The following is a 23,646-nucleotide window of genomic DNA, read 5'->3' as shown; positions in this document are numbered from 1 at the left end:
ATATGGCAGTCTTACATAACTTGTTTGTAGTAGAAATTTGAACTTGCATGTGTGATAGATATCCTCCTCACCTCCACCCAACTACACGTCTGAAGTTTATGTTCTTTTTCTGTAATAGTGACTATATTTCACTATAACTTTGCATAGATGATATTTTGGGATCTACTATTTTCCCTTTTTTTGGTTTCAATTTTAAGGACAAAACAGCTTTAGATACTGTATGAATATAAACAGTGTGTGGCTGTCAAGTTTACCCTCAGCATAGGCCGCTTGGCTGCACATGGTGTAACTGGGTGTGGTGGTGTACACCTGGGATCCCAGGATCTGGGAGGTGAGCGTGGAGACCAAGGCTGTCCTGAACTAATAGTGTGAACAGTAGGCTGTGTAGCAAAAATGAGAAAAGAATGAAACAAAGAACCAACAAAAAGAAAACCAGAAGAATGCATTTTTCTGTGTTTAGGATGAAATGTTAGGACTCGTCAAGGATCAGAGGGACCACCAGCGCAGCCTTGCACCCTTGCAGTGGGTCTGGCGGGGCGTACTGCTGCTGAATGTCTACTCAGCTTTGAATTCATGGCAGTGGAATGATGGGAACTTTTCTCTGGTTGTCTGAAATTTTTTTTTTTTATTAAATTTGAAACTCTTATTGAAGTCAAAAGACAGCTTATTCAGTTTTGTAAAAGATTGTTTTTCTTTCTGAAAGAAGGATAATCTTAAAAAATCTTATCTATAAGTCTGGGCTAACTCATATATTTTCAGGCATAATCTTATTATTTTAAAGTTGTTGGTTTTCCTTGTGTTATTATTGCTTTTTGTATCAGAATAGAAAAAGGTCACTCATCTCAGTAGTGTTCTCAGTGATAAAATTTAAGGAGATAGGGTATGAAAGACTCTGCCTTTTTATATTTACTGAGATTGACTGGAATTAGTTTGAGCTTTCATAAAAATATCAAAAAGCATAGAAAGGTACTGTCCCCGTCAAACTTTTTTTTTTTCTAGTGGTATTGGAGATTGAACCCAGGGCCTTCACACTAAGCTACATCCTCAGCCCTTTCTTATACTGAGATAGGGTCTTGCTCAAGCTGGGCTGGGCTGGAGCCTGCGATCCTTCTGCCTCAGCCTCCCAGAGTTCTGAGATTACAGGTGTGTGCTCAGCTCCATCCAGGTCTTAAAGGTAGTTTTAAAAGTGAGTTGGGTTCTTCAACAAGCAGGATTCTGTGGCTTCGTGCCTCATCCCACACTGTTAGTGAGAGTTGCCTGCACATCCTTCAAACCCTCCCCACGGACTCGTTGCTCTCCTGACTGGTGGATGTTCCCCATGAACTCGGGAAGGACAAAACACGTGGTGCCTTTGGGATCCAGTTTGTAGCCAGTTCTGTACAGTTTTATGCTCTTAAGTATAATTGACCTGTCTGTGTAACTATAAAGCAGAATTTTTTTAACCCACAGTCAGCAAAATTAAATCCTGATAAATAAGAACAATCTAGGGGAGTAACTAAAGGCATTGGTGTCTCAGGAGTGGTATGATCTGGACATTTTATGTTATTTCATCATTAGCATAAGGATAATTTACCACCTACTTCACAGTCACATTATAGAAATTGGGATGGTACAGAGCAAGCCTGGAGCTCAGGGCCTGCACAGTGGTGGGAGTGAGGTGGCCTGCCTGCCGACTGCGTTAGCACTGACAGCAGTGAGAGATTTGCCATCACTGCCCGGGGCCTTAGTAAACATTCAGCTACACTGGCTGCGGTCACTCATATTCATCTCACTGCTTTTGTTTCCATTTTAAAAGAGTTTGGCATTTTTTTTAAATGAATAGGAAAATACTTTATTTTTCCAATCAGACTTTTTTAGTACATTTTAGATAACTTAATGGTCACGTACATCATAGAGAATTTGTACTTGTTCATGATATGATTTGATTTTTCCCCTTCCCCCACCCTCCCTTTAACCCCTCCTCGCTTCCCCACTTACAAAGGCTATATTCTCATTCTTTGCTTCTTTCTCAAATTTTTTGACTTTCCCCTTCTTTCCTATCTCACTCTGTCCTCCATTGTTCCCCTCCCCATTGAACATTTTCCTCCTAGGCACAGTAACTATTACACATTTTGGTCTTTATTTACATTCCAGAGAAACAGTGCAGTATTTACACATCTGTCCAGTTCACTTCACTTAAGAGCATTATGGTCTAACGGGACTGTATTTAGCTAGAAATGTCACGAGCTTATCCTTCTTTAATGGAAGAGTAGTACTTCATTGGATAAAAAACCACATCTTCATTATCCGTTCACCAGTTTATGGGCATTTGATCTGTTTCCAAGACTGGCTATTATAATCTGTGCTGGTATCAATAGGTGTGTGCATATATTGCTGTGATATGATGCTTTTAATTCTTTGAAAAAAATACCAAGGAGGGCAATAGCTGGGTCAAGTGGAACCTCTAGGCCTAGTTTTTTGAGGAATCTCCACACTGATTTTCCACAATGCTTGCACCAGTCCTAACATCAGCAGAAAAGGGTTCCTTTTTCTCCACAGCCCTACCATTTGTTTTTGGTTAATTTCTTGATAATAGCCATTCTTTCTGGGGTGAGATGGAATCTCAGCATTATTTTAATTGCATCTCTGTAATGACAAGTGGTGTTGGACATTTTTTCATGTATTTACTGTTTCTGCTTCTGGCAAGTGTATATTCATCTTAGATGCACATTTTTGGATTGGGTCTTTAAATTTGGGGGCATCAGATTTTTTTGAGCCCTTTATATGTTTTCAGTAGTAATGCTTTGAAGGACAGCTGTCTGAAGAGCAGCTGGCAAAAACTTTCTTACATTGTGTGGGTGGTCTTTTCACTGACAGTGGTTTCTCTTGCTGTGCAAAAGCTTTTTAATCAGATGAGATTCCAGTTGTTGATTCTTTCCTGAACAATTGAAGTTTTGCTCATAAAGTCTTTCTGTACACCAGTATCTTCAAAAGTTTTACCTATTCTGTCTTCCAGCAGATTTAGTGTTTCTGTTTTAATATTTAGATCTTGGACCCCTTTTGATTTTAGTTTAGTGCAAAAATAGTTTTTAAATAAGTAGAAGTCATTATAAATTCATTTTTTGTATTTTTTTATTTTAGAGATCATGAAACTCAACAAAACAAAACAGAACAAATCAGATCAAAATAAAGCAGTGAAACTGGTACAGAACTTCAAAGTAAGATAATAGGAAAACAACAATAGTTACCATAGTGTATCTTGTTATCTTCACAGTAGTTGTCTGTTCCATCAGATATAGCAAAATCAAGCCAAAACAAAACAATAAAACAAATCAAAACAGAATATTGAATAAAGCAAAACCGAACAAAACAAAACAAAACAGAACAATATTGAATTTCAAAATGCTTATGGAGGAGTGGAGGGGAGCTGGTGATTCTTGGCCCGTGTGCTGGTAGGCTCGCGGGAGGAAGGTCCTATCTGCCTTTTCTCTTCGTGGTCCCCACATGGTCTGCACAGCTTACCAGACAGGCTGGCTGGTTGGCTTGTTGGTTGGCTTCTCCCATCATGGCTGATTCTCAGGAGGCACTGGTCTGACTTTTCTCTTTCTCTATTTCTTTATATTTTTTAATACATCAAGCTTATAATCTTACTTTAGACTTACATAGCAAGGTAGTTTTACAAAACTCTGTTTAGTAATTTTAAAATTCTATACTGTGTACTACCTCTAGAATTTATAGACTAAAGAGAATATCTTTGAAATGGCCTGTGATTTGCTGGAATATTTATAATTTTGTTCTACTCTGATTCTCAAGAGACAGGATGATCTGGGTTAAAATCACAGCCAGATGCTTCCATTTGCCAGGGATTTGACCTTGGGCAAGTGGCTTAACATGTCTGATTTAGATTTCATTATCTTTCACTTGAGAGAAGACTGCTTAATACACCCCAAAAACTTTACAAAAAAATAATCTGCCAGTTTTCCAAGTGACATAAGACACTCTTGCGTATGTAAATGAACATGATGATAGTTTCACAGCATAGGAAAATGTGGTTTTCTGTGAAGAGTGTTGAATGGCTGAAGACCTTCTGAAGTTCTTTTATCATTTCATGATATTGCAGGACTGGTTATTCAAGTTTTTGTTTTTTGAGAGGAGCAGAACTTAGGAGAACAGATGGGGTGGTCCAAGTTCATTTAAGACAACCAGGAAATGGAAGAAATAACTGTCCGTTTGGCTTTTTATGCAATTGAGTGAGCTGAATTTGTGTCAGAAAAGCTATGAACAGTATACTTAAAGCAGTCTTTGGTCAATAAAAATGTTCTCAGATATTAATGGGAAGCTTATGGTTTTTAATTAGAAACTGAATCCTTGCATTTCAGGTCATGCTGTCACAGACTTGTCTGGGAAAGTTACAGCCAGAAAGACATTCTGTGCTAGCTTCTAGCTATAAGTGAATAGAGCACAAAGCATCTGGAAAATCCACCATGATTGACTTATGTGCTCAGCAGCTGTTTATCACTGAGCAAACAGATTTACACAGCAGAACTGAATTGTAGAAATTGACTGCAGAACTTTAAAGGGATCTTCAGTAGACTTTGAGATAAGTGGAGATGAGATTAAGTAGTTAACATCTGAGTGAGTTATTGGAAGGAGAAGCTGTGATTAAAGACTAAACCGTTTGTTCTGTATTAGTTTATCATGAGCTAAAAGCTGATCCTGAGGGGGATCATGAAGAGCTGGTAAGCCTTTTACATAAATGTAATTTATTTTGGTAAAAACTGTCTTTTCTTGTTTCTTGGAGTTTAGGTTGTTCTAAAAGTGAGAGTGTATAATAGAATGTAAAACATAATAGCATGATATCCTATAAGACTAATAATTGGAGACGAAGGTAGATTGCAGAGGGTAGATGGTGGATGTGAGGAGACTGGCTTGTTTTCCAAAGATGAAAATAATGGAAGAGAAAGAAGGCTCGAGAAACCAGTGGTGAATGAGAGATTGGGCATGGGACTTTTGGAGAGAATTTTCAAAGGACTGAGAACAGATGGGACTCAGAGCCACTTCTCATCTCGTGAACATTTTATTTTTGTCTCCAGTACGCAGTTACATGCAGAAGCATGCAGTGAAAGGCATTGCCCTACCAAGTGAGAAAATACGATGGGTTTGTATGAGAACCTGTTTGCTGCTGACATTTGCATAGTCATCTCTAGAGATTTATAGATTTCCATTGGGAAATGCGAAGTTGTGTATTTTCTACCGCGAGGGTTTTAGTGTGATACTTGCAGGCTCATCCTGCCTTTCCTTTATGTCACCCTTAGCATGCCTGTTACATAACATTTGGAGTCTGTCCCACAAAAGGAAGCTAACCCTCTTTCTTGCCATGACACAGCAGTAGCCAGTGACATTTTATACTGTCTTCTCTGAGCCTGACACTCGGGCTAAATAGTGCCGAGTTTTGCCCATCATGCATTTAAAGTGTACCAAGGGGGAAGGGGTTGGGAAACAAGCTGTTAGTTTTGTAAGTTACACAGTGCCTCTGAACTTTTTAATGGATTTTTGGTTTAGCAAGTATAATTGCTGTAAAGCAAGTTGAGATTTCTAACATTGTGTTCTTCTATTGCTGTAAATTAAAAACTAGAATAGGTAAGGGTGAGTGACAAAATCTGTATGTTAATGTATTGTGTGTAGTTTTCAGTTAGGTGAAAATTTTATTTTATATGACCTGTGTAACATATTTGGAATGTGCGTAGGTAAAGAGTTCATTTCTTGTTTCTGTATTATTTTTTCACCAGTTGGGTGATATTTGAGGGAAGTAGTAGTGTAGATACCTGGACCACCCATGATCAAAACAGGTGCACTCTATTCTCCCTCAACTGAACTAAACCAGTAATTTGCTGTGTCATTTGACTTTATCCTATTGTTTAAAGCCTATTTATTGACGAGGTGCCCATTGTACACAGTGTAACTACATGATGTCTCCTAGATCTAGATTGAAAACAGTTTGTAATTAGCTGACAGTTAATTAACACTTTCAGGGTACCACTTTTATCTTATAATCATGTACTATTAAATTGAACTCAATTATCTTCTCTCATTTACCTGGAATGCATTTTATTGGTGCTTGCATTTAGGCTGTCTTTTTAAGTAAGTGGTGATCAGCTTGAGAACTCAGAAAGTCCTAGTAAACTTGCTACCAAGAATGACCAATGTTTTAAAGCATGTTCATTAGGCTCAGATTGCCAGTCCTTCCCTGTCTCCTTTTTTCCCCTTGCTGTGTTATTTGCTACACAATAGCATAGGACTAAATGACTATTTAGGTATTCCTTTTTTTATTTTAAATTGCCAACTTTTTTACTTTGCAAGGATGCTCTAAAATTCATTAAGTGGAAATATTTGTTAAATTTTTGAAATGTAATTTCAGTAAAGTGTTTATCATAGCTTTTTACAGATGTTATAGAAATAAGGAATGCGTGAAATTCGTTTTAGCTTTTTGATAAAAAAAAGCATTATTTTGAGTTTTTGAACCAAAAAAAGAATTATGTACATACCATTAGAGTGTGTTTAGTTGATTAATGGGAAGAAAGTGATGTAAGCTACACTTAAGTTACTCACAAATAACTTTTGGTGTGTAATTTGACAATATATACCTATCAGATTCTGAAAATAATTTGATTGTTTTTGTATTGAATTCCTGATTTATCTAAAGCATACTGTTTTAGTCATGTGGGTTTTCTTCAATCCATTCCTGTCTGATAATTTTGTGTTAACAAATACATACCATTGTTCTTGTGAAAGCAGCGTGGTTTTCTTTTTCTTTTGCCCCTTTTCGTAACTGGCTAGCTTTGTTAAGGTTAGAACAGTTACATTAAAAATATGTTAACATGTTCTTTAGTAAAAGGTCAAAAAAGTCTTCATTTTAAGAGTATATAGGAATATGTCCTGTGCAGTTTTACAGTTCCTCCTCTCTCTTGGGTTGTATTGTTTGTACTGATATATTGGACATTTAGAAACACACTGCAATTCTGCTTGAGCCTTAGTATTGTTTACTGTCTACTTGCATCATATGAAGCTTCAGTAGCTAACAAAATCTGAAAATAAAATGATTTCATTTTAAAAAGATCTTAGACTATTAAGAAGACATTTTCTAATTTTACTTCATTAGCTGCCATTCAGTACTGAAACCAAGATACAGCTGGTATCTTCTAAACCATGTTTAGCATTTAGAGCATTTTCATATTTTTATTTAATACCATTATAGCTCTTGCTGCCTGATACATCACCAAACATGGAGTAGCTTAAAATAATAAATATTTATTACCTCAGTTTCTGTGGTCAGAAATCCTAATACAACTTAGCTGAGTGTGTCTGGCTCAGGGTGCCTACATTCAGGGCATTTGTTAATCAGGGCTCCCATCATTTCCTCAGGGTCCCAGCTGAGGAACCAAGCTCACTAACAGGTCCACAAGGGGTTATTGCTGGAACCTGCCTTGCCACATACCTCTCCCTGGGTCAGCTTAAAAGATGCAGTTGCCTTCGTTCAGAGCCTCCCAAGCAAGAGAGCACCCAGATGAAAGCTATGGTTTGTCTGTAACCAGATCTCAGAAGTGACATTTTATCATTTTAGCTTTTTGTTCATTAAAGCACTGTGTCCATTGAAACTCAGGGAAGAGGATTGAGCAAGGGTGTCAGTACTAGGAGGCGGAAATCCTGGGGTCCATCTCAGTGGCTGACTGCTGTGTGTATTATAAACACTTTGAAAATTCTAGAACTGTACCTCGTTTACTTTATCATCTTCACAGGGTTATGTTGATGAAACTTCTTTCCTGTTCAGGTAAAACTCCCTTTGCCCACCTTGCCATTGCCTCACTATCTGGAATTAATCATTTTGTATAGAATTAGACTCTATGGGGTACAAACCGAGGCAGATAAAGAAATGTTCATTTGAAGTGTTGCTTGTATAGCCTTTTCTACTTATGTAGATAAGAACCTTTGTTAGAACTCTAAGCTATTACCAAGAATGTGAACATTTGGGGATTTTTGCACTCTACAGTATTGTGTAACTTGTAACATTTGTTTTGTTCAGTATTGGTAAAGGCTTTCAGGGCGTCATGAAAAGATGGGGATTTAAAGGCCAGCCTGCTTCTCATGGTCAGACGAAAACCCATAGGAGACCTGGAGCTATCTCAACTGGGGTAAGTATAACCAATGATGCTCTTTTTAAATACTCAGTGTCTGCACAGACAGTCCTCAGTCTTTCCTTGAGATCAAGTCACATAATTTCAGTTTGATTTTAAGTGGTCCTAGTACTTGTCACTGTTTTTTGGGTTCAGGCCTTATTTTCCAGAGCCAGACTCAAATTGTTTAGGTCTATCCCACACACTTAGGCCCAGCATTCTTAATACCTTCCTCCCTGTTGTCCCATTCCCTTGCCTGCTACCCACCTGAAGTACTGAAGCCACTGTAGAAATAAAAGGTTAGGAGCCTTTCAATCTGGTCCCACTGCTTCCCACATACTGTATTTGTTTGCTCTTACAGAAAAAGTGGGGAAAGATTGTCCAGGTGCAGGAAAGAAATGGTAGAGAACAGATAAAGAAATAAAGAGCTCAGGCTTTTGGAGGAAAGACCCTTTAACTTCCTAATTCATTCTTACTCTCCCAGAGGTATAATATGAAGCACCTAGGGAGATTTCAGTCTTTATAGCTCAGTAATGCACAGGTAGTCTCTTGTACTAAAAGAAATACAGATTAAAGCTATTCTGAGGCACTAAATTCTCATTTAGCAGGTTGTATTATCAAGCTGCTTAATTTTTGTCATAGATGAAAAAAAATCTGTTGGTGAAGAAATAGGTGCTGCCACTGATGAGTATACAAAATAGTGCAGCCCTAATGAAGAGGAATGTGGACCATACTTAATAAAACTACACATGCATTTATGTCTGACATACTCACCTCAATACTTCTAGGCATTCATCCTGAAGATATTCTTAAAATTGCTTTTGCACAAGATTAGTCATCACAACATTGCTTGTGATCAGTAAGAGTAAGTATCCGTGCCTGGGAATTGAGATTAACAAATGATAATAGATCTACTCAGTGGAGTATGTGCAGCTGTAAAATACAGTGAGATCATTGTGAAGCAAGTGATTTGCAGGATACTCAGAAATATATGTGTTTGCTGTGTATTTTTGCAAAAAGAAGAACCAGGAAGTTAAACCAGAAACTAAGGAAATTATTTACCTGCAAGGAATGGGTTGGAACAGTCTAAAAGGGAGAAGAACATCAAGGTATAAAAAGGAGAAGGTTAGAGTGAACCCTATAGTTTTGAATTGGAGCTATAGGTATCGGTATGCATGTATTTATTCTTTCTGTCTTGTTCAGTGTGTGTGTGTGTGTGCGCGTGTCTGTGTGTCTGTCTGTATTTGAAGAAACAGACATGTCTGTAGATTTGTGCGTGTATTATTTGAGTCTTAGCTCTGTCTTCTAGAGTGATTTAAAAGCAAAGCTGTTCCACTGCAGTGAGCACACATAGGACCAGCATCTTGGTTTCTAAACACCATTATTCATTGAAAGGAGTTCCTAGAATGAGTAGCTTAGTAATGCTTGAGACTCAAAGAATACAAGATGAATGCAAAATATCTTGTATAAGAAATTGAAATGAGGTGGGGCATGGTGGCACACTCTTGTAATCCCAGCACTTGGGAGGCTGAGGCATGAGGATCATTGCAAGTTCAAGACCAGCCTGAGCTACAAAATGAGCTTGAGGCCAGCCTGAACTGCATAGCGAGACCCTGTCTCAAAAAAATAAAAAAAAAGAAAAGAAAAGAAATTGAAATGGTTTAAAAAAATGTAGACACATGAAAAGCATATAAAAAAAAAACAGTTCAAACAGGCTTCAATTTGGCAAAGCTGAAATAATTTATGTTTAAACTAAAAAATGAAAGTAACAGAATTCATGGAATAAAATTAGAATCCATGAGTTCACACTGTTATGAGTAAATTGAATCAATAGGTTTATAAATAAAAGGAAAAAGAGCACTGCTATTCCTTATAGTACAATTCTATCTCATACATTTGGAAGGGATGATAGGGTAAGTTTTACTGTTTTCAGATCATAGGAAATTGTCAGCAGATACTAAAATAAGGAAAGTTTAATGAGAACTAGATATTTGCATCTAACAAATTGGCTATGAATTACAAAGGGAAAAATAGTAATCATAGAGGGAGTTAACGTACCTACATCCTTAACTACGTAATCAGTTATGCATCATTAATAATTGGGTAAACAAGCATGATACACGTCCTGATATGATTCTGGTAAATTAACACATCGATTTTTTCTTAATTCTTGACAGAAATATTATGTCACCTGACTCTAATCATTGGGAAAATAATAGATAAACCTAAAGTAAATGATATTCTACAAGTGTATTGGATAATGCCCTTCAAAAATGTTCAAGATCATGAAGATGATTAATGGTTGTTTCAGACTTAAGGCTAAAGCGATACTACAGCTAAGTCCAATTTATAATTCTGAAGTGGATCTTGAACTTGTAGGCAAAACTAACTATAAAGAATATTACTGGAGCAAAATTAAAATATGGACTTTGGATTTGGTACTGTGTGTTCACTTTTCTGAGTTTTAGAATTGTACTGTTTATATTGTTCTTAGGAAATGCTTAAAGGAGCATCACATATGCCATCTGACTCAGATGATGCGAGTGACGGTTTACATACTTAGACAGTGGATGGTAGCAAAGCTAATCGGGCAGTGTACATGATCAGTAAATTGTGAGAAAGGTCTTTTTGTTTTTCTCCAAGGACACCCAAATTTATTTCTGTAAATTTGAGTTTCTCACCTGTTTTTCACCTCACTTTTCTTTTATTAGAAAACATTTGTAGTACAGACATTTACATTCCTTGTTTGGAGTTGCTGTATGTACATAACACATAGCAATTCTTTTTCCAACTCCTTCCCCCATCTCTGGTGAAAGCACCTTCTCCATACTTCCTGTTACCTTTTCTGTTACTCTTTGTGCTTAGAGTTTTTCATATAAGAGAAAACATGTGATATTTAGGTTTATATGTCTGATTTATTTCACTGCATGGTCTCAAAGTCCATCCATTTTCCTTCAAATGACTCAGTTTATCCTTATAGCAGAGTACTACTCCATTGTGTGCAGATACCACATTTTGTAGTTTGTCAGTTCTTTCTGTTTATTTTTCAACTTTATAAATATGAACTTACTTGTGTGTGTAAAATGTGTAAAAATGTTATAAAATGTGTAAAAATGTGATAAAAATTAGTAGGTCCAAAATACAAATGTTAAGAACTAAAACTAGCCAGGTGTGATAGCTCACGCCTGTAATCCCAGCACTCGGGAGGCTAAGGTGGGAGGATCTTTGCAAGTTTGAGACCAGCTTGGGCTACCAAGTGAGCTCAAGGCCAGCCTAAACTGCATAGCGAGACCCCGTCTCAAAAAAGACAAAAAAAAAAAAAAAAAAAACTAAAACTATGAAACTTTTTGAAAAGGTATGGGAATATATCTTTGTGTCCTCCAGACAGACAATAACTTTAAATACAATACCATGCATACAAACAAAAGAGAAAATGTAGATAGATGACTTCATAAAAGCTACATTGATGCTTCAAACAGTGCCATCAAGAAAATAAAGACAACTCATAGAATGGAAACAAGTATTTGTGTAAATCAAAATCCTATCTAGAATATATAGGAAACTCTTACAACTAGTAGTACAAAAATAACCCAGTTTACAAAATGGGCAAAGAACCTGAATAGATATTTTTGCAAAGAAGGTGTGTGTGTGTGTGTGTGTGTGTGTGTGTGTAATTAGCTAGTAAACACATGAAAAGATGTTCAGCATGTTGAGCCAGTAAAGAAATACAAATCTTACATAATACTTTTACACACACTGGTATAGCATAATTTAAAAGGCATGTGATGCACAAATGTGAGCAAGAATATAGAGAAATCACAGCCCTCAAACATTGGTCTCAAGAATGTAAAATGGTACAACCACTTTGGAAAACAGTTTAGCGGTTGCTAAAAATAAAAATTAAACGTAAAATTGCTGTGCGATCCATCAGTTGTGCTCCTAGTATAAACCCAGGAAGACTGGAAACGTACACTAAGATTTATACATGGATGTTCATAGCAACAGTATTCATAAGAGTCAAAGAGCAGAAACAACCTAGATGTTTACCATTTGAATAGATTTTGAAATTTCTGTATTCATACAATGGAATTTTTTTTTTGTCTTTTTCGTTTTTATCAGTACCAGGGATCAACTCATGACTGCCTGCTTACAAGGCAGGCGCTTATGCCGCTGAGCTAAATCCCCAGCTCCCATACAATGGAATATTTATCAACAAAATGAAATGAGGAATTGACTCCTCTGCAACATGGATGACCCTTGAACAAAATATGTTATGGGAAAGCAGCTGGAACACAACATTCTAGGATGTGGTTTATATGAAATGTCTGAGGCAAATCCATGGAGGCAGTATTAAATGAGTGATTACACAGGGCTGTGGAAGTATGAGTGGCCATTAATGCGTGTGGAATTTCTATCTGAGATTGATCTGTTCTAAAATTGATTATAGTAATATACAATTCTTGAACATTCTAAAAAATCCAATTGTGAACTTTAGTAGGGTAAAATGCGTTATGTGTAGATTGTATCTCAGTAAAGTTTTTTGTTTGTTTTGCTTTGTCTTTTTACAAAAGGGTTTTACTATGTAGTTCAGTCTGGCCTTGAACTCACTATGTAGCCCAGGCTGGCCTCAGACTCAGCAATCCTCCTACCTCAGCCTGCTGAGTGCTGGGAATACAGATGTGCGCCACGGCACCCAGCCAGGCTTTTTTTTTTTTTTTTTTTTTTTTTCCACTAGAATTTACAAAGGAATCTATTCTTATGACTGAAGTTAGTTGTCATGATAATGTGCTGTACTGTTTTTGTGTGTGTACTTTCATTAAGCATTGATCAGCTAGTAAATGCCTTTATCTTCCTAAGAATTAGATAAAGAATTAAAAGTATAAATTGGACTAGAAAGGCTAAATGAGTCTTTGTTTAATGTTAAGTACAGTGCTTATTACAGCATACATAGACACAGTGAATACTAGTCTGAAATACTCAGAGTTGTCTCATTTCTTTTTTATTGAATTTTTATTCTTATTGATTGTATTCCTCCTAGGGAATTGATACATGTATGTAACACATCTTAGTTCATTTCTTCATGCCCTTCCCCTCCTCCTATCTGTTGGTCCCCTTCCCTTTTCCAAAATCTATTTCCTTTCATTCTGTTTTGCTCTTTATTTGTATTTTGGGTTTCTCATATAAGAGAAACCACGTTATAGTTAAGCTTGTGTGTCTGATTTCTTTCACATTGTGGTCTCAAGATACATCCGTTTTTATCTTCCTATAGATGACTAAAGTTTATCTGTCTTTATTGCAGTGTAGTTCTCCATTGTGTATAAATGCCGTTTTCTCTATCTGTTCAATTCGTAGGCATGTAGGCTACTTTCAAGATCTAGCTAATGTGAACTGTGCTACCATAAACATGGGAATGCATGTATCCCTGTAGTACAGTATTTTTAACTCTTTCAGGAAGATGTCCAGAAGGGAATAGCTGAGTTGAATGGAATTTCTCTTTTTAGTTTTTTTGACTAATTTTGATACCAATTTCGACAGTGGTTGTATTAGTTTACATTTCTACCAGCAGTGTAAATTCCTTTTCCCCACAGCCTTGCCCATTTTTGCTACTACTTGATTTCTTGATGGCCATTCCTTCTGGGATAAGATGTAATCTCAGTGTTTTAATTTGCATTTCTGTAGGGATGCTTAACATGAGTTTTGGAAGTATGGCCATCTTGACAGTATTTGTCTTGCCTAGGGGTATCTTTTCAGAGCAAACCCAAATAAATAACTTATTAATACACCACAAGATCCTAGAAAAAAAGGAGCTATCCAAATCTAAAGCTAGTAAAAGGAAAGAAATTGTATAGATCAGAGCAGAAGTTAAAGAAATTGGAACTTAAAAAATAAAAAAATCTGAGTCCAGGAGCTGTAAAGAATAAGGCATAACAGACAAACCCTTAGCCAAACTTATCCCAAAAAAGGAAAGAAAAGACCATATTGTTGCAATTAGAAATGAAGGTGTAATCACAACAGACATTTCTGAAATCCAGAACATTATTGGATTGAAAAATTATACTGCAGTAAATTGACAAATACAGAAGAAATGGATAGATTCCTGATACAGATGACTTACCAGAGCTGAACCAAGAGGATATAAAATTGCTGAATAATCCAATAGAAGTACTAAAAGCCCAGGTCCCAATGGGTTCACCACTGAATTCTAACAGGAGTTTAGGGGAAAATCTAATGCTGGTACTCCTCAGACTCTTAATGAAATTGAAACAGGAGTACTGTCAAACTAACCCCAGAGCCTAGCACCACCATGATTCCAAAACCAGACGAGGACTCGACTCAAAAATTCCAGGGCAGCCAATTTTTTAATGAACATAGGTGCAGAGACCCTCAAAATCGTCTTTTGAGCTGTGTTGGGTATGAGGCACTGCCATTTGGAGTTTCACCTATTGATGTGAGAGTAGCTTTAATGGGACCATATATATTTTAAAATCAAATGCGCTTTAGATGCAGATTTACTGTCCATTATCAGCTAAAATTAGTGATTTTGTGAAGTTGTTTGAGTTATATAAATCAGAGAAAGCAGGGCTTGACAAACAGTATTGTAATGACTAATTCTGTTCTTTAATATTTTTGGTTAAGAAGAGTAACATCAAAAGCAAACAGCAGCAGAACCTTTCTAGCACCAGTCTCTAAACTGAGTGAAGTCAGCTTAATGCAGAAGGTTAGCTGAACATAAACCAGTCAGTCCACTTTTTCCTTTGAGTGATGGTGTGATGTGTGTGTACTTCCTTTATTTTACTCATAGCCGGTAACAGGTCAGTTACTGCTCTTGTGTTACTGAATTTGCTTGTCTGTTTCTTACTTTGTATTTGTTTTGTCTAACTTACTTGTTTTTGTCTAGTTTAGAAAGAAAATCCTCTAAGAATAAATGTATCTAAATCTGTGTTCAGTTCTTTATTGGACCTAGCAGAATGGGCGAAAATGGAACTTCTTAGTAATTCCTGTTCTTAGTTTTGGTTGTGATTTGACCAGGACTGTTTAAAATCAAGAGTACTGAAAGTGTTAACTTGATTATATCCCTTAGGACATTGCCAGAGTCTGGCCCGGAACCAAGATGCCTGGAAAAATGGGAAACAGATATAGGACATCATTTGGACTGAAAGTATGTTTGTAATGTGTCTCTTTCAGGAACACAAAAGGCATCAAAGCATCTCTGTGATAAGTATTTGTGTGCTGTTCTAATAAGCATTGCAGTTTGAGGGGCTAAGAATGTGTGAGTGAGATAGTTACAGTGGTAATGGTGGAAGTACATATTTATTTAACATCTAAGCCATGAGATGTATGCTCATTAAAAAGAAGAAATTTTATTTGACCTGGAAGATTTCTGCAAAATATTGCATGAAGAGAAGATTTGGTGCATAGGTATGGTACTATCTTTTTATACCAAGTGAACAGAAGCTCTCTACATATATATGTTGCTATGCTGTTACATAATCACAAAGAAAAATGGAGCATTATATACCAAGTTCTCTTGGATTATATGTCAAAGTTTGGGAGGATAGAACTAGATGTCAGTAAAAAGTAGAGAAACAGGGGCTGGGGATTTAGCTCAGCGGCATAAGCGCCTGCCTGCAAGCAGACAGTCGTGAGTTTATCTGGTACCGATAAAAAAAAGGAAAAAGACAAAAAAAAAAAAAAATAGAGAAACATAGTCGAAATAGAGGGAAAAGATAGTGCTAAAAAAAATCAATCTGTATTAACTTTAAGTTTGTATAAGTTGTATTATGAGTGCTATGTAATTACGTTTTTATTAAAATAATTGTTGTATGCGTATGTTTGCATATGTCTCAAAACAGAAAGCACCAAGAAAATAAAGCCACCCATAGGAACGGCAGTGAACGATAATCACAAGTTACATTTTGGTGCATGTTCTTCCTATCTCTGCATATATATTATATGTAAATTTTGATCAGTAAAAGTTCTCAAATTTTATGTAATGATAGTAGGCTTTTGCAGAGAAGGAAGAGAGCATGTACAGAAATAGATGGCGTATAGTATGGTATTTATTAGGGGAATTGGCTCCCATGATTATGGAGCCTGAGGAAGTCCTAAAGTCGGCAGTCTGCAGATGGACCCCCTGGAATGTCTGTTGAGCCCATTTAGTTTAGAAATTAAACCCAGTGAATTGTGGATTCTCAATTCCTAGTTAGGGAAGCTAGTGTTAACCGAAAACAAAATTGAATTCTTAATGGTACCAACAGTTTTATTGAGAAATTCAAAGACTCTTAATCATCAGTTACATTTCTATTTAAAATGAGATTTTTCTGCTGCTTCATTAAAACCTATATATCTAGTAATCTTACATTACAAGTCATCCAGTAGGATTTGAAATTTTTCCCTGCTTATTTGACATTCGCAGTGCTAATAGTATTACCGTATAGGCTGTTTTTTCAGCTTTTAGCAATGTTTAAAGCTTTAACTCTTAAAGGTTGGTCTCACTTTCTGTTTTAGGTCTGGAGAATAAACACAAAACACAATGTAATCTATGTAAATGGTTCTGTACCTGGACATAAAAATTGCTTAGTAAAGGTATGCACTTATTTTATTGTCTATTGTTTGAATATATGGAGTATGTTTTTCCACATATTCTGTACCAAAATATTCTGCTTTTTAGTAGCACCTAAATGAAATAGAATGTGCTACAAAATAACCTTAATTTATATAGCTCTAAAAACAAGAAGCTGTGAAATGGATAAAACCAGTAGGCAAAAGAATCTCCAGGATTATAAAGAAGGTATTAGTATTAAACTATTGACAAAATATGTCTGAACTTCCAAAAAGAAAAGTTTGATTTTTTTTCAAGAGTTCCTTTGGCAAAAGAATTGGAAATATGGGGGTTAGGAATTGACTCCATTCAGAAAGGTGGTGGAGGCAAACATGTTGGGCATGACTATCATTACTAGCCCTGCTCAGATTATACTAACTGGTTTCCTAAAATGTGCACTTTGTTTTAGAAAAAAAAAAGAAAAGAAACTCGTAAAGATGTATTTAAAGAAAAACTCGTAAGCTCTCAGAGTTATATTTCCATTAAGATACAAAATAAGTATTTTGCCTGGGATTTAGGCCAACACAATACAAATTCTGTCACTCTGGAATTTCAAGTCCTCCCTTCTGAAAATAGATTTGTAGTACGGGTGATGCCAGCTATTCCCAGAAGTACACTCTTAATTTTTTTCCAACATGCACAACAAAAGTATATTAAAATTTAATCCTCGGATTTTAAAAAATTGGGTGTCATGAGGAATGTGTTGTTTTGTTCTGTTTTTTGTGGTACTGGAAATTGAACCCAGGGCCTTTGCACTAAACTTTATCCCCAGCCCTCAAGTTCTTGCTAGGTCACTAAGTTCCCCGGGCTGTGCTTGAATTTGCAGTCCTCCTGCCTCAGCCAACCAAAGTGTGGAGATTACAGACATGTGCTACCACATAGACTGCTTATTTTTTCTGACATATCGCTAGGCACCCAGTCCATTCCACCACTGACCCACCCTTAATCCTTAAAATAGACTCCATTATGTGAATAAAGCATATTTTTCTAAACTTAACAAGAATTGTTACTTTTTAAAATTCCCTCTCTGAAACACTTGTTTCTATACTGAATTATTTTCATTTTTATAAAGGAAAATGTATCTGATGGAGTTTGGCAAATTCTTTTTCTATTTTTAAGTTTGTGGGTTTTCAAGTTTCCAATCCTCAATGACTAAGTTATCCATCGCATTTTAACCTTCCTAGTTCAGCATATCTGTAGTTCCACATTTCAGATTACCAGTCATGAATATCACAGCATAATACAAGGGAAAACAGATTACCTTTCCTAATAAAATTACACTGAATAGCAGATGAATTGTTGAATTCTGCCAGATCCTCCTTTCTGCTCATTTTACTGCTGTGACTGCTTAGGTACCACACCTATGTCTTCGTTGGCACCAACAGGGATAAAATAGTCAACTATCTTGAAAAATTAATTTTGTATACTGTTAGTCTGATCTGATTATTGTAAGTGGTTTATAGCTATCAGGTTCAAAATTTGCTTCAATAAATAGCTTTGCTTCCAAACACTATCGCCCTTTATAACTGATAATGGTTTGCCACCACAGAAAATATTTAGAATATACAATAAAGACAGTTCCAAAAGAGAAGTCTAAATATATTTTGAGAAATTTTAGCATTAAAGAAATGTCTAGCATCCTTTGAACTGTGAACAATTAAATATATTGTCAACAAACATTCTTCAACAGAAAGAACTCATCTTAAAAAACAAAACCTTTGAAATATGGTAACTAGGTAGATGTCTTTTATGACCTTAAATGTCTGACCCAAGTATTAAGGTGTGTGTGTCAGGGAATGTTCTGTGATTTTGTTTTTGTTTCAATATCAAAAGACTGGTGCACCAATTCACTCCATTGTTTCCGTCCTTCCAGTGATGGATACAGGGAATGAGCTGGCCAAGAGGACTGAGCCCTGCCTAGTGGGCACGCAGCTCCTTAACATCCTTCAAATTCTTCTGTACCTCAGATGCTTTTGCTTCCTCAAAGATTGAACCACGAATGCCTTCTTGTTTTTGTTTTTTGGTACTGAGAATTGAACTAGGACCTTGCGCTGGCCAAGCAAGTGCCTGTGCCACTGAGCTATATCCTCAGTTCAATAGCTATTTTTTTTTAAGATTCTGAAGTTAGTGGAGATAGTCTTGGGACAACCAGCCTGTTTAGGTACATAAGTGCTTTTTTTGTGGTTATTATAGCTGTTGAGATTCACTAAATGTATTAAAAGAAACTAAAGAACTGTTGTTTAGAACATAACATAATTGCTTTATTAAATACTGTTCATTTCTGACTGGCCCTATGTCCTAGTATATAATTTAAGTTTTATGTTGAGTTAGCCTGCTTTTAAAAGATTCGAGCTGAGTTTGAGTAGATATAAAAATAATGGGTAGATAGTTGAAGGAGGGACTCTTAGTGATGGCAAGAGAAAAGGGTAAGATTACACAGAAAATTCATCGATATATTATCCCTATGTTTTGTCCTCATTTCAGAGTATTCAAGATGAAAATATTTAGATGAGATGTCATCATTTATATTTAAAATCAGTGAGTTTTAGAACTATAGCATTTATACTTAGAATACATTATCAACCAGTGAAATATTCCTTAGGTATCATAGAGCTATAAAAGTGTAAAAGCACTAAGAATTAGCTGTTTAAATCATTTGTAATAATTTTTATTTATCAAATTTACACAAACTTTTATTTATTGGTTTTCATCCTAGCTGAAGTTCAAAGACTGAATTGGAAAAAACTAAACAAATTACATTTTTATGAACAGTATACTAGTAATTTCTTGTAATTTTGAGAGACATTAAAATAGATCTTTTTTTGTACTTGGTTGTTCATTGCAGCTGTGTAGTTATTTTGACTAAATTACTCATTTGTTATTGCCTAATGAATAAGCCTTATTTTTCTCAGTGGATATAATTACATGTTCTCTCTCTCTCTCTCTTTCTCTCTCTCTCTCAATAAAGACTATAAAATAAGTCAGAAATTTTGAGGAACCCAATAGTGTTCTGCAAAACTAAAACATAACATTTTAAATCATACCAATACTATAAATTTCCTGTGTTACGAATGTGCAGACAGAATTGTTTTGGAACCTAAATAGTTAACAGAGCTGTTATAGAGTCCTACAGACTATTATTGATTTTGCTAAATATTATCTTTAATTTCTCTGTAAGAATGTGTCTTACGAAATGTAAGTAAAACTGCTATAAAAATTGAAAATAAAATAATAAACATAGACAATGTAGGTTAGATAAAACAGATAATTATTAGGTGTTAGGTTTATAGTTTACATCAGATGTTTGTATTTGAAAAGTGAATCTGTATATAACTGATACTTGAATAGTAATTTTAAAATAAGATTTATCTTGTTAGTGATATATATCACTTATATAAAGTGATAATTGGTGATATTCTTATGAGATAGCTGATTAGAGAAGGGTTCTGTTTCTGTCATTTGATTAATCAGATTTTTATGTTTGCTTTTTCTCTCCAGATCAGAGATTCTAACTTGCCTGCATATAAAGATTTCAGTAAAAACCTGCCATTCCCTACATATTTTCCTGATGGAGACGAAGAGGAACTACCAGAAGATTTGTATGATGAAAACGTGTGTCAGCCCAGCGCTCCTTCAATTACCTTTGCCTAGCGCTGTTGGGTGTAGTCAGCCCATGCAGAGTCTGTGTGCACTCATGAGCCACAACAGTAACGTAACCGGAAGTTCCGTTCCCTCTTTAGCACCCACTTTTCATCCTTGTCAGAAGGCTTAAGTATATTCTTTCCCAACTGAATTTTGTTAGAAAAATTACCACATTTAATAAACCAGTTAATTATAGCATTTGCTAAAATCAACAGTTTGGATATGAGCAAAATAGTTTTAATTTGTAGATTTCATTCATTTACTACATATTTCTTAAGGTGTTTATAAATTTCACTTTATTAAAGATTTATCAATCTTTCATGGGTAGTTGTAAAAAATTATATGGGTACTATGATACAATCTGTTGAAATAAAAGAAACTATTTTCTAAAATTCATTTTTTTAACATTTCTACATTTTAGAGCCTTAAAAGGAGAGCAAGATTTTTGTTTGAAGTGCAGAAATGTATGTTGTTAAGAGGGAACGCATCGTCCCAGCACTGGCCTCTCATTTCCCTGGACCCATTTTTGAGTAGAGCTATCGTAGAAACAGTCCATTTCTCAGCAGAGAGCTAGAGGTAGGCATGGAAGCAGTTCATTTCTCAGCAGAATGCTCTTGAGGGTTCTGATTCTGTCTTGAGCATTTTTTGTAATAAACATCGTTCACATTAGATAAATATTCCAGCATAATTTATACTACCTATAAATTAAAAAATGGAGAAAATACTAAACCTTATATAATTCTGTAGGCTTCAAGGAAGGCCAGCTGATCAGTGATGCCTACTTTAAGAGTTAATATTAAGTACTAATCATTCTCCTTCCTTTCTAGGGCCTACCTGCTTGCTAACCAAAGCTGAAGTGCTAATGTGAATTAGTCTTGTCTCCATAAGGACCCTGACATGGGTGAATTGAATGGTGTCAGTAATCACAGACACTAAACTGTGTGAAGGAAGGCATGTCTTATACTCCACAAATGTACAGATATACTTTACAAGAGAAGTTGGGTATCCCAGTCAGTAGTAGTGCAATTCCAGTGGTCTCTACGCATCTTCACTTTGCATTCAGCAACTTATTTTGTTTTCATTGTTTTAATACTCAGAAGAACCCTTCTTTAAAAAAGAATGTATCAGAAAGAGGTTTTCTGGTTCCTAGCAAAGCTGACCCTTCATCCTAAGCCATTGCCTGCAGAAATACTATTGGCTCCATAATGAGTGCAAACTCATTATGGGAAGAAAGCAGCATTCACATTACCAACCTCGACGTGTTTTGTTTGGATCTCTGGAGTGAGCACTGAACAGATTTTAATGTTTGTTATTTCTCGTTGTCAGAGTAGAAATACAGTGTCAGCTTCTTGTGTCATTTAGTCTTGCAAAATTGTCCCCTCACCTGCAGCATGAGGTCCTTCTATCATCTACCTTGTTTGCTTTCCATAGCTGACTCCATTCTCTTGGTAGTATGTGCATTCCTCCAGAAATGCCTTGGCTCCCTTTTTGGCCTGAATGTCACCATTTTGAAAGTTCTCACTTTTGCAGGAAGAGCGGCCAGAAGAACAGACTGGTACTCCTTATAATGGTTTTATAAATTTATAGTTGTGCACTTTAGTGATGAGGTATGGCATGTCAGGGGTGGTAACTGTTTACTAAATTGTTAACACTGGGAAAGCATTTGAAGACAGGCAGACAGAAGCAGGCCATCAAGCCGTGAGGCTGCCTTGGGCTGCAGCCTTGGGTCAGTGACTTCAGGAGCTTTATAATCATTTGTATCATTTTGTAGCTATCTGTTTTTTATATAGGAGGAAGTTCTTCACATGAGAGCTTCCTTGACTAGTGGCAGATAAGGTTTCTGTTGCCTTGAGGGATTTTCCAGTAAGTTGACTTCACGGTAACAACATACTCCTTCAATTTTCAGCTTTATTGCTGTAAGGGCTTCATCTAGTAGGTTGACTCTATCAGTAATGTTTTCTCAAAGCATGTCTTACTAGACAAATGATGCGTGTCGTTCAGATTCTACCTCTAGCATTTGCCTTGGACTCTCTGAAATGAGGAATTCAAAATGTCCTTGTCCCCTCAGAAAACAGCCTGAGTCCTGAATGCACAAGATTGCCAGCCTTAATTTCATCATTTCCTTTTTTGCTTTTAAATGCTGTTTGCAAAGAACAGCAGTCCATGTCATGGGTTGTTTTTTATCCTTTTTAGATTTAATGAAGTGGTCTGTCCAAGTTAGATGGGGCAGATTAATCTTAATGGATGCAATCTGCACCACCATAAAAGCAAATGAGTTATTTTAACTCAACTGGCTAAAGAATCTCAGCATGGGAGGTGCATAATTGTTCCCTCTGGGCATTTGATGGTGATAAAGTGACAGTTGTAATCTTGATTGTTCCACAAGCAGGCTATATGAGCACCGTGTATGTTCTAGGGCATTTAGAAAGGTTATTTTAAAGAAAAAGGGTGAGATATCTATCAGATTCTGACATAGCACTGAAATTTGCGTTGAGAAGGAACTAACTAAACATTCTATCACAAAATTTCTGACAGAGATGCATGGGTGACTGTTAATGAGACTGTGTCAGAAATGAACAGTTCATGGGTTTTGTGAACATCCAGCATAAATTTTTCTTGTCTTTTTCTTTTTTATCGGTACCGGGGATCGAACTCACGACTGACTGCTTGCAAGGCAGGCGCTTATGCCACTGAGCTAAATCCCCAGTCCCCATAAATTTTTCTTATCTAAAATAGTGGTATATGTAAATGATGAGGCAAAGATAGCATCAAAGGAATTAGCTGATTGTACATTTATTCTGCTAACTGCAGAAGCTTTGAATCGGATATCTTTCCTTCCTGCTAAGTTTATCTCCCTCCACCATCCACAAACAGTAAGTTTGACAAGTTTCTACTAAGAGCCAGCTTGCTGCTAAAACTTACTATGAATGGCAGAACGGAGATGATAATACCACAGAGGAAATAGATGTTTAGGAAAACAGGAATCAAATCTGAAGGAATAGGCAAAAAAGTGCTGATGAAAAAGCAAAACAAAGGAAAGATTTATATAAAAACTTCAGGCGTTCTTACCTATAAAATTATGATACACCGGATCTTCTCTGCGGAGTTCAGTTTTTTGGCTAATCAACAAGGAACCCTCTACCACAAGGAGATTGATCTAATGAGCTGCAGCCCTTCTTTTTAGGCATCACTTAGCACAGAGCCCCATTCTTCTGTGCCCCAGAAGCCACTGAAATAAACATTTATGAAGTC

The 23,646-nt window shown here is 36.2% G+C and overlaps 1 protein-coding gene across 2 annotated transcripts in view; it reads left to right on the top strand.

Moving 5' to 3' along the window:
* Mrpl3 (mitochondrial ribosomal protein L3) overlaps positions 1-20,626 on the top strand; it is a 37,601-nt gene extending 16,975 nt beyond the window's left edge. The window contains exons 7-10 of one of the 2 annotated variants that reach the window (XM_003476723.5): positions 8,060-8,168; positions 15,232-15,309; positions 16,659-16,736; positions 20,251-20,626. In XM_003476723.5, coding sequence (XP_003476771.2) covers positions 8,060-8,168; positions 15,232-15,309; positions 16,659-16,736; positions 20,251-20,403 — 418 coding nt within the window. In that variant the 3' untranslated portion in view covers positions 20,404-20,626. The remainder of the gene's footprint in view (positions 1-8,059; positions 8,169-15,231; positions 15,310-16,658; positions 16,737-20,250) is intronic. The other variant, XM_063248994.1, reaches the window with a different exon arrangement.
* Positions 20,627-23,646: the final 3,020 nt, after the last annotated feature.

Source organism: Cavia porcellus, unplaced genomic scaffold (genome assembly GCF_034190915.1).
Source record: "Cavia porcellus strain 051 isolate PalLab524CR breed Dunkin Hartley unplaced genomic scaffold, mCavPor4.1 scaffold_5, whole genome shotgun sequence".
Lineage (NCBI taxonomy): Eukaryota > Metazoa > Chordata > Mammalia > Rodentia > Caviidae > Cavia > Cavia porcellus.
The sequence above is the reverse complement of the archived record's forward strand: the minus strand, read 5'-3'. Positions and strand labels throughout refer to the sequence as shown.